At 43.0% G+C, this 10,886-nt stretch overlaps 1 protein-coding gene across 1 annotated transcript; it reads right to left on the reverse strand.

Annotated features, from left to right (window-relative positions):
* Nucleotides 1-1,576: 1,576 nt before the first annotated feature.
* On the reverse strand, nucleotides 1,577-7,949 carry LOC109522715 (calcium-dependent protein kinase 1-like). The gene is made up of 8 exons (XM_019881473.1): nucleotides 7,726-7,949; nucleotides 5,777-7,033; nucleotides 5,498-5,592; nucleotides 5,369-5,413; nucleotides 4,256-4,480; nucleotides 3,849-4,026; nucleotides 3,188-3,361; nucleotides 1,577-3,098 (listed from the first exon to the last, which is right to left on the reverse strand). Exons 1-8 carry the CDS (start codon nucleotides 7,778-7,780, stop codon nucleotides 3,007-3,009), a joined length of 2,121 nt encoding a protein of 706 aa, XP_019737032.1. The 5' UTR covers nucleotides 7,781-7,949; the 3' UTR covers nucleotides 1,577-3,006.
* Between the last annotated feature and the right edge of the window lie 2,937 nt (nucleotides 7,950-10,886).

Consider the following 10,886-nt stretch of genomic DNA (forward strand, 5'->3'; position numbering starts at 1 on the left):
AATGGCTGCAAACTCACTGCAACGTCTTGATGCAGAGCTGTATATTCGATGTCATGCAAATTATGTAGTCGACTGGTTAGCGCGTTGACCTCACAGTGCAGAGGTACCGGGTTCGATTCCAGCTCCGGCCTTCCTCTGTGGACTTTGCGTGTTCTCTCCTTGCCTTGGTGGGTTTTCTCCGGGTGTTCCGGTTTCCTCCCACATTCCAAAAACATGCATGGCAGGCTGATTGAAGACTCTAAATTGTCCCTAGGTGCGAGTGTGAGCGCGGATGGTTATTTGTCTCTGTGTGCCCTGCGATTGGCTAGTAACCAGTTCAGGGTGTTACCCTACGACTGCCCGAAGACAGCTGGGATAGGCTCCAGCATGCCCCGTGACCCTTGTGAGGATAAAGCGGATCAGAAAATGGATAGATTGATGGTTGCCCCATATGATGTTCTACACCGCTGCTGCAGCAAGGTTCTCGAAGGAGAACCTTCAATGTTGTTCTGTAAAATGTAAAGCTAATTGTGGTGCAGCCACCTTTTTTTTTTTTTTTTTTTTAATTTGCTATTCAACAGCTGCTGATTAACTAGTGTTTTATGGCTGGATAAAGTATCTAAAGTTCCAAAAAAAGCTCTTGTTCGGAGTCAATTAAGCATTATGGGGAGCATTGTGGTTAAAGAGAGGCCACAAGTGATTGAGTCATTCGCTGTAATAAAAAAAAAAAAAAAATCTAAGTGCACAATGTAGATTGATGGATGAGTTGAGTTAAAAGACCTGAAAGTGCTTCAATTGTCAATTGTCAAAAAAAATGTCCTGCTCTCGTGTACACCTATGAAGAGCTTGGTGGGTGGAGGTGGCGGGGGGGTAATCCCAGGTGATGTATTTGTTCACAGATCAGACGTCTAATTTGGATCTCGTTGAAATTGAGAACTCGACATGCAGGCCAGAAATTGTGTTAATGAAGTTGTGTGATTTTTCTTATAGATTTTGTCCATGTATTTTGCCATTTTCGTACGCTACCTGGGTCCAGACCAAAGAAAGAGGGACCGTGATATGTACTGTTATGATTTGTTTTGATCAATAGTATGCGACAGACTATAAACATAGATTGAATAGGATTCTGATCGGGGCTCTTACATGAGTGGCCTACTGAGAATATTCCGTCTATATTTCTTTATTTACGTACTGTGCATATTATGTTCCCACCATTGCAGAAAGTCCACATAGAACACGGTGCAGTTGTGTGACAGATCGATTTTAAATTGATTTTATTGAGTTTAATGTTCTTTAGTCTCCACAATGAAAAAATAAAAGACAGGCAAAGCAGGCATGGTGAATTACGAATAATATGAAAAATATTGAACCATGTTATTGCATCTATCCAATACTTTAAAAATAGATACGTTTAACATGTTTTGTTAAAAAAATGGTTTATGTGAAATTCTGTAGCTGCCATCAAACAACAAAAGAGAAGTGCGAGGACATGCATTGGATATCAAATGTCCACACACCCTTGTTCAAATGTCATGTTTTTAGTCTGAAAAAATCAAAAAAATAGTCCTAGATAAATCATTTCAAACTTTTTCTTTCACCATTATCCGACCCAACCTCAACCAAAAAAAATTAAACCTTTTGACAAGCCATATTATTCAATTATTCGTCATATTCAAATGAGTTGTACAGTTTGTCGTATTAATGATGGAAAAAGTTGGTCTTGGTCTTTCTCTTTTACATCACAAAAGCATGTCATTTGAGCACGGTGGCTGCAGACTTTTTATATTCCACTGCGTGTCACGTCGTTTGCATCGTACGGCATAAACTCCGATAATCGTGTTAAAGTGCAATGATGTTGCGTACGTCGTAAAAAACACATGACCCTAATCAGACCTTACATGGGGTCTTCGGGAAATTGCTGATGCGGGGGGGGTTTGGGTCTGAAAATTACCGCTCGCGTCAGCCTTGACACAGACTCATGATTCTCCTTCCCTCTCATTTGATCATGATCGCTTCCCGAGATGAACCTCATTTCATATTGGATGACTCATTGCTCAGTCTAAACCACTTCCTCCCCGCCAGGCCGGAAAGTAGAAACATTAGTGCAGCAGGCTCACCAGCGACTCGGAAGGAAGGCAGGGACACAAGGCATGAATATCCACCTTCAGGGGTTCGATTCATGTCCAACGCTCCGAGGCAGCGGTGGCTGTGGGTGGAGTGGCGGTGGAAGGCGACCCCTTCACTTTGACAGCAAGTCTGAGTACAATTCGACCGTGTCGTGCATGTAAATGCGCATGCTGTGCAGGCATGCAATGTGCTTGTCATGACTAGCCTACATATGTCACAAATAATGTGGGGAAGTGCTTGATCAGTTTGTTGCATCACTGGCTCTAATCCTGACATCAGCATGATATTTTGTACCAACGCTCAGATTAAAACAAAACAAAAAAAGGCAAACCTACGATTGGGTTGCTGGGTAGACTTCGCCGCTCAGTGAAATAAATACTGGCTTTCATGGCAGATGGTTTTCGAGTGCTTGCACGTGGTCGAGTTGCTGGGATTGCCGTCAGAGGTTGTAAAGATGTTCGCCGGACAGATTGAACGGTGGCAAATCATTTGTCTTATAGCAAAGACATTTTGAGAATGTTTCCGTGGTGACGAGAAAAAAAAAATGTCCGGCAAACGTGTTTGGAATCTTTCACAAAAAACATTCACCATGCTCGCTAACTTTGGCAAGACTTTGCCGCTCAGTCGGATAAGTGTGGACACTTGCAGATCCATTTTACTCAGCTTCAACCGGCTTCACCCGTGATTGAACTTGTTAGCCATTGTGACCAAAGACATCAGCTTGGATTTCTTATTCGCGGAAGTTTTTATCAGTTGATTGCTCAAAATTTTGTTCAAGTGTTGGTGAACATTGTCAACATTTTGTTCTGATGGTGATGGACAGATTTTTCCATCTCAACAACTTTGTTTTGTTTTTTTCCCCCAGTGCTACCGGGAAATAGGAAACTGTGTTGTATCGGATCATACGAGCCACGGGTGCTGCTGCATCTGCTCCAGTGTGGCCCGCTTCTCCGGATCCAAATTCAAGCATTTCCACAAGAAATCTTCGCATTCTGATTTGAGAGTGACGAGAATTCGACAAGCGACGTAAGGTACAATTGGTTTCAAGAATACGCTAGGAGCAAGAATTACCGTATCTCACCTTCCGATAGAACACGATTCAGTCTTAGCATCTGGGAAAGGAACATGACTGTATCAAAGCGCTTAGTTCCAGCCATTAACTCAAAAAGAAGCGCGCCCAGATGCCACACAGTGGTCGGACCGGCACTGTACGTTCGTCTTAGAACATACTCTGGAGGAGCATAACACAAGGTGCCTGCACACAGGTAGACAAAATCAAAATGAATGGCTCAATCTGCAGATATCATCCGATGTTTAAAGGGGAAGTCAACCCCCGATATTTCTTTTCCACCCGATTTTTATCCATCTCAAGTGACGGCTATTTTGCCACTTGCTGTTGACTGAAAATGACATCGCAGTTGCTCAGGGCGTAACAGCCAATCATGGCTCAGCTTCAGAAAACACACGTGAGCCGTGTTTGGTCGTTACCTAAGCCCTGCGGTCATTTTAACCCTTTCAGGGACAGAGGTTGGGGTTAGGGTTAGGGTTAAAATTGACAGCAAGTGGCAAAATGGCCGCCGCCTGAGATGGTTAAAAACGGGTGGATGTTGCTGCTTAATTTATGTTCCACAGACGCAGTATGAATTGGAATGCCGTGGTTAGTCTCGTGGAGGCGAATAGAGCTGTCAAGCAAATTTTGGGGTTGTCTTCCCCTTTAAAGAACAGGAGTCAAGGTGTCCTACCGTTGTAGTCCCGATAAGGCTCGTTGCTTGCAAAACAGCTACAACCAAAATCAATGATTCGCACACGAGGGACACCGGATGTGGCCTCCAAAAGAATATTTTCTTGCTTCAAATCTCGATGGAAAACATCCACAGCATGCATGTTGATAGCTGCCACGACCAGCTGCTTCATGATGTTCTGCGAAGAGGATACGTAGACCAAGTAGTGTGTTGTGGCATTTCCCCCCATAGGTGAACAGTCTGTTTCAAAAGTGTAAATGCTCCAGCTTAATCTTTGGCAACGAAAAGTCAGGATATCTACTATAGGCCAGCAGATACTACAACCAATGAACTGATACGGAAGAGCAAGACTGACAAATGAATGCCAATGTGGGGTAATCAGTCAGTGAGCTCCATTTTTTTCGTACCTTTGCCTCACACTCGGGCAGGGCGCCAATCCTACATCTGGTAATGTAAGTAAACAGGTCCACAGACGGGACTGGCCTCTCCATGACCAGTACAATCTCGTGCTCCAGATCATATTTGTTCAACAACGACACGACTGCAGACTTGCCGTCCGAATTTTTTTTGATTGATGCTTGTAGCATGAGCAATGCCTCGATGGGGATGTCCTTCTTCAATCCATTGATGTTCTATCGGGTTTAAAAAAAAAAAAGTTGGTGGGACAATGTTCAGTAAGGATTCGGTTATATTCAGTTTTTTTTTTTCTGATTATGGCTGTGACGATTCGTAATCCAAATGTGACATGTGTTTCAGGACTTTTATCCTCAGATTTTAGAATCGTTTGATGGACACAGTCCCTTCCATTTGTGGTCATTAACCAATGACATTAGCGCTTGAATAAGGTAACGCTAAACAGAGTGACCTCCTTGACATCAATCCACTCAAGTCTGTACTTCTACCGGTAAGACCTGACACTCTCATTCAAAACCTCCACCAAGTGGTTCCTGTCCAGATGTCACAAGTAGTCAAATTGCCCTTCCAGCAAAATTAGATTAGATTAGTCACTGGATCTTTGACAGGGGTCTAATCACAGGACAATTCCCTCTCGTCGACCGTCTCTCCTCTCAAAATTGTAATTTCTATTCTAGGTTAGGCGGCCCGGTGATCCAGTAGTTAGCGCGTCGACCTCACAGTGCAGAGGTACCAGGTTCGATTCCAGCTCCGGCCTCCCTGTGTTGAGTTTGCATGTTCTCCCCGGGCCTGAGTGGGTTTTCTCCGGGTATCCCGGTTCCCTCCCACATTCTAAAAACATGCATGGCAAGCTGATTGAACACTCTAAATCATCCCTAGGTGTGAGTGTGAGCGCGGATGGTTGTTCGTCTCTGTGTGCCCTGCGATTGGCTGGCAACCGGTTCAGGGTGTCTCCCGCCTACTGCCCGAAGACAACTGGGATAGGCTCCAGCACACCCCTTGTGAGGATAAAGCGGATCGGAAAATGGATGGATGGATGGATATTCTCGGTTATGTGCCCAAGTTGAAAGAATGTCCATGTCAGTGGAGTCAGATAAAGCACTCACCAATGGGACACTTTTGACCTCTTTCGGTATATATTTAATCGCCACCTATGGGATAGAATGATCAATATTTGGTTCTGGCACCAAACCAATTTTTCTTTTTTTTGTGAAAAACACATTATAAAGACTTACCGGAAAACAATCACTTTTCCTGTAACCGGCATAAACTGATCCGAAGCCTCCTTCACCAAGCTTATTAACTTGCTGATATTTCTCTGCAAACAAGGCTACAGAGACACAAGCACTGATGGATTTTGTCACCCGGGACTTTGGTTCGAGTACACCAAACTTGACCCAAGAATAATTGGGCTGGTCAATTCGTTGTTTTACATTGTTCTCATTTTGGGAAAGAGTTGTCTTCGATTTCAATGCATTGTTCTGCGTTTGTAAAAATGAAAATCGGCATTTTACCTCGATTGATTGCAGCCTGTTGGGAGGTTGATGAGCCTTTGAACCTGGGTGGGTTTTCGCTGCTCCTCTTCATCCCTGTCATCCGCTCCGTACTGGCCTCTTTCTTGGTCTCCCCAAAAAAGACCACAGACAGCTCAGTGGGTATTTCACTCACCTTCTGTGAGAGTGTCTCTAGCTTTGAGTTACACTGTCGATGGCGTTCCTTGCCTTCTACGGTTTTCGCAGATCCCTCACTTGTTTGACCCCTCCATTTTTTTGTGAGGGTGTGTCTCGTTTTGCCCGACCTTTTTTTCGTCCTTTGAACCGGCACATCCTCTTTCGACAACGTAGTAGATTCAGTTTTCTTCATGAGAGTCTCCGGTTTGGTGGAACACTTTTGCTCGGTGGATTTAGGTGAGGTGGTATTCACTCGTCCTTCACTTGGCTTCCTTGGTTTTTTTCCAAGAGCTCCGAGTTCTGTATTGGATTTTCTCTTTATCCTTGTCAGTGGCACAGCCTTCTTAGAACCGTCGGGGTGATTACCCTTCTGCTTCTGTGGAAGAGTCTCTGGTTTTATGCTCGACTTTCTCCTCTTCCTTTTACAAGGTGCAGAAGACTCCCCGATTCTTTTAGCCCTCAGTTTCTTCGTGGGGGTCTCAGTTTTTTTGCTGGACTTTCTTCTGGTCCCTTTAGTTTGCGCAGCCTTTACTGTTCCCTGGGTTGGTTTTCTTCTCCGCTTCATTGTGTGTGTCTCTGTTTCTTTGGTGGACTTTCTTTTGGTCCTTTTACCTGTCTTCAAGCGTTTGCTACTCAGCTTCTTTTTACCAGAATCTGGTTCACTATTAAACATTCCCCTCATCTCTTTAGCCTTCTTGGAGCCATCAGACTGGTTTGGAAGAGTCCCTGATCTCGTGGTGGACTTTCTAGTGGGTGTCTTGGTCGGTATACCCTCCCCAGTCCCATCAGGTTGTTCGCCTCTCTGCTTGCTTGTGAGGATTTTTCTGTTCGACCTTCTCCTTGTGCCTCTTGCTGGTTCAGCATTGGCAGACATGTGAAATCTCTGCCACCTCTGCTTTTTGGGGAGGCTCTGTGGTTTGGTGTCGACCTTCCATGTGGTTTCTGTCACAGGAACTGAATCACCCGCTACCTCTTGAGGTTGACTGGTATGCGGGATCATGTCACAACACCTCTGTGTGGCTTGGGTGCCATTACTGCTCGCCTTCCTTTTTAGCGTCGACCCAACACTGTCTTTTGCAAAGGGGGTGATTTCTCTGTTTTCTGTAATTGACACAAGGAAGCATCAAATTGGGTGTGTTGTAAAATATTAGAAGCAAATCAAGGATGGGTCTTTAAGAACCTGTCAGAGATGTTCGCTCGGACAGTTGAACAAAGGCTCGAACGTAGGAACAGATCAACTTTCTACTCTCTAACAGAACCACTTTCAGCAATATTCTAATTGAGGAAAACCAGAACATTTGCGCAGTATTAAAAAAAAAAAAAACGAGAGGCCCGTAAAACTCAAACATTAGCAGCTATGGCATTGGGGTCATGGAGTCGTAATTAATATTATGTCATTCTGTCAGAATGTGTTTTATTGACCGCATTTATTTGACAGAAATGATTACTTATATGTGCCTACAGGGTTTTTTTTTGTTACTGCCAGTGCACTGCAGCAAGCGTAGGGCACTTTGATTTTGATTCCAATTCATTGAACTTTGTGTTTTTTTTGTGATTTCTTTCATGTCCTTATGCACGTGCCGTGCCAGAGAAATGGAGGGATGAATAAAATAAGACACATGCCACACTTGACTTGGCATGGAAAACACAGATAAGGCCACTAAATCTCAAAGAATTTCTGATTTCTGGTCATTTCTCATGGAAAAGTGTTAAAATTGGCGCCGCAGTCAGTAACTTTGAACGAGTACAAATGAAGTTTCCATGAAGAAACCTCACAAGATGCAGTAACTCACCTATGTGGTCATCAGAAGTGCGAGCCTCGAAAAGTTGAAGCCTGTCGTCATCCATGTCGTTGTTTCATGGTGCATGCATCGAGAGGATAACTTTGAAGTGGCAATAATCTCATCAGTCGCCAAAACATTTGTGTAAAATAATACGAATGTGCAGGCATTATAGAAGTTCAGGGCTTCCATTCTTTAGTGTCAACACAATCACATCAATGTCACCGCAAGTACAGGGTGATGTCATCAAAGGCAAATAAAAGTAGTGTGTTTAATCGCCCGGGCTTAAAACCACTGATGACAACATAAAGAATGATGAACTTTGGAGAACTTAGGTAATATTCAGTCAGAAAGCCGCACTGAGTTTTTGGAAGCTGTCAAGGGTTTCGACAAATAAAGATATCTGGAAGGAGTTGCATATTTGTTCAAATTGGTATGTGTGCATTTTGGTGATGTGATTAACAAACCCACACCCCATGAAAAGAAAAGAAAAACAAGTATAAGGTGAAAATGTTCCCTTCCTGCACATTCATTGCGGTTCCTTCTGGTATGCACAACTTGGCTACCAATGGGGGGGCAGTAAAATAACGATTAAGAGTTTCACAACTACTGTAACTGACTCAGTGACTACAGTGCCGTTTGTCATGTTATTGCAGAGTAAAAATAAATAAATAAATACCTAGAAATATTATTAAATTGTCTGTCCACGTGTTGATGCACCATTTGTGTTCCTTGCGATGTCATTTGTTAGCCCGTCTATGGTATTTTGCCTTGTCTGTCAGCGTCAAGCTAGCGGAAGGCAAAGTGATGTGGTCGTTTGAAATACTTTGTGCACCACATGTAATTCTCTTTGTTTTATGTTTGTGTGTTTTGATGCCAATGTACCCCCTGTTGGACTAATAAAGGTTAGGTTATCTTATTGTTAGTCCAACAATGAACTTAAACTCAGTGTGACAGTAAACAGCTTCAATCCTCTTTTTTTTCCTGAAGAAGAAGAAGAATTGTTCACTATCTGCCAAACTGCTGCTTGTCCTCTGAGTTGCATTAACTTTCCCATTCGGACTTCTGAGTATTTGTTCATTCCGCCACTGCTGTCAAACAAATCATTTTTGGTTTTTTTTTTTTTTTGTTTTTGGTTTTGTTTTTGTTGTTTTTTTCATCCGAGCAGCTGCTCTGTCGATTTCATCATGTGCACCACCGACAAGTTAATTGGGCCATATATCAGAGCAAAATATCTAAACGGTTTTTTTTGTTTGTTTGTTTGTTTTTTTATGCGCCATATCCGCAATACTTGGAAAAGTTTTACTCAGAGGTGTCATCACATGCGATTCCATGCAGTTATTCACACATGCGGCGGCCGCCGTCCAAACCCTGAAGTCTGCATGGCACAAAAACCTCCTACGTATAGCCACAGAAAGACATTTCCTTGTGTCTGTTGTCCCGAGTCACCCTCCGACAAAAAATACGTGTTTACTCAGTGATGACCACAGTGACATGAGAGCAGCATAACTTTCTGGAACCTTGTCTGCCCTGTGACCGCTGGCCGTTGCATAACTTGAAGGCCGTTTGGGTTCGTTCGCTCAAAAACACACACAGTGGATGACCCAAACGGGAGTGACACCAAGAAAAAGTGAATCATAGTTTTTAAAAAAACGAACATGACAAAGAAAATAAACAAACACAACCTTGAGTGTGATCTTGCCTTAAAGCCCCTGAAAGTAATTTCAGATGAATTAAAGTCAGATTTTTTTCTGGACTTAAGCCAGCTCCCCGTTTTTTTATTTTTTCACCTTTTATTATTTCGTTTCATCCTAGTGTTATGATCGACGCACACAGTTCCGAAGTGTGGAATATGAAATTTGAAAGTAACAGCAAAGTCAGCAGAGCGGGGACATATTGCAGGAGTTAGCAGTTTTGTTGTTGTTTCTCCCGGCCCGAGTGGAAGATCAATGGACCGAAGTCGACTTCAAATATGCATTGATGCTTACCAGAGTTTGAGCGGGTGATACGGTATTTTGATTACTTTCACTGTACTTTGGTATTAATGCAAAACCTGAAGGAATGGAACCTGACCCCGCCCTCCATCATCGCTGTGGACATTTTTATTCGTCAAGTGAAATCCAACCGTGCCGCCGACAGATATGCAAGTCAACAATGATTTGAATAAGGCTCAGGAAAAAAATGGCACCTGGTCAATGTGGAGCTCACGATAATTACGTGCGGTCATCGCCATTTGTCAACAGTTGTTTTATTAAAACAAAGTAATGGTCGTGCACAATTTCCTCACTGGGGTTGTAACAACTGGAAACTCGTCCAAACAAAACAAAACAGTCAGGTTTATGCTAATTTGTGGTCGGTCGCCCGTGGACAAGAAAATGTTAAGCTAGGCTAGCGCTTATGAGACCGCAAACCTCCACCAACTTTGGATTGTTCGCAAAAGCGTAGAGGGGAAAAAATGTGGTTGTGTTTATTTCAGCCGACAGTCTTGTGTGCCGAGGCGAGGAAAACAAGCTATAGTAAATAGCAAAGAATGGCTCTGTACAGTTTTTTTCCCATCTTTGAGATAATTGGCACACCAACAACCACTAAAAACAATTCCTGTCCACTTTCATGCTTTGCAGAGGTCAAGACTTTTCTTTTTCATTGGCAGTCCAGCTCCACAGTTTTGACATAAGGAGGAAAATACAGAAATGTTGTTTGTTTTACAATCCAAACTGTCGTAAGGTGGACAGACGGGAAGTGGTTTTCATCGGATTCATTTCCATCCTCATTCCCCCTCAAAAAAGGAATGATGCAACAACGATGTAAAGGGCATCATCATCTTACAGCTTCTTCTTAAACGCGTGACCCTGATGACATCACCAGATGCAAATGACATCATCCCCTGGCCAATCAGATAAGACTGATGTCACTGCATATTTATCCTCCAATACAAGGTCGGCGCATCATTGTCCAACTTTGATATATGCTTTGGAAGAGCTTTTTGATAGACATGATTCAAATTTTGACTTATTTGAGGACCCAAAAGGTAAACTGACTGAGCCCTCATTTCAAGTCCAAAACGCTTTGCAGATTTGCTTTGAAATCAAAATAAAATTTCAAAAAGAAAAGAAAGAAAGCGTGCTGTTTTCACCAGACTTGTAGATGGCAGCAATCGGCATATCAGTAAAGTT

This window comes from Hippocampus comes, unplaced genomic scaffold (assembly GCF_001891065.2).
Source record: "Hippocampus comes isolate QL1 unplaced genomic scaffold, H_comes_QL1_v1.1 scaffold458, whole genome shotgun sequence".
Classification (NCBI taxonomy): Eukaryota; Metazoa; Chordata; class Actinopteri; order Syngnathiformes; family Syngnathidae; genus Hippocampus; species Hippocampus comes.

Coding starts and splice junctions, on each gene's coding strand:
- LOC109522715 (XM_019881473.1), bottom strand. CDS start 7,780: ATGGATGACGACAGGCTTCAACTTTTCGAGGCTCGCACTTCTGATGAC. Junction 5,593..5,776: donor ACAGGCTGCAATCAATCGAG/GTAAAATGCCGA, acceptor GTGTCTCTGTAG/CCTTGTTTGCAGAGAAATAT. Junction 4,027..4,255: donor TGCCCGAGTGTGAGGCAAAG/GTACGAAAAAAA, acceptor TCCTCTTCGCAG/AACATCATGAAGCAGCTGGT.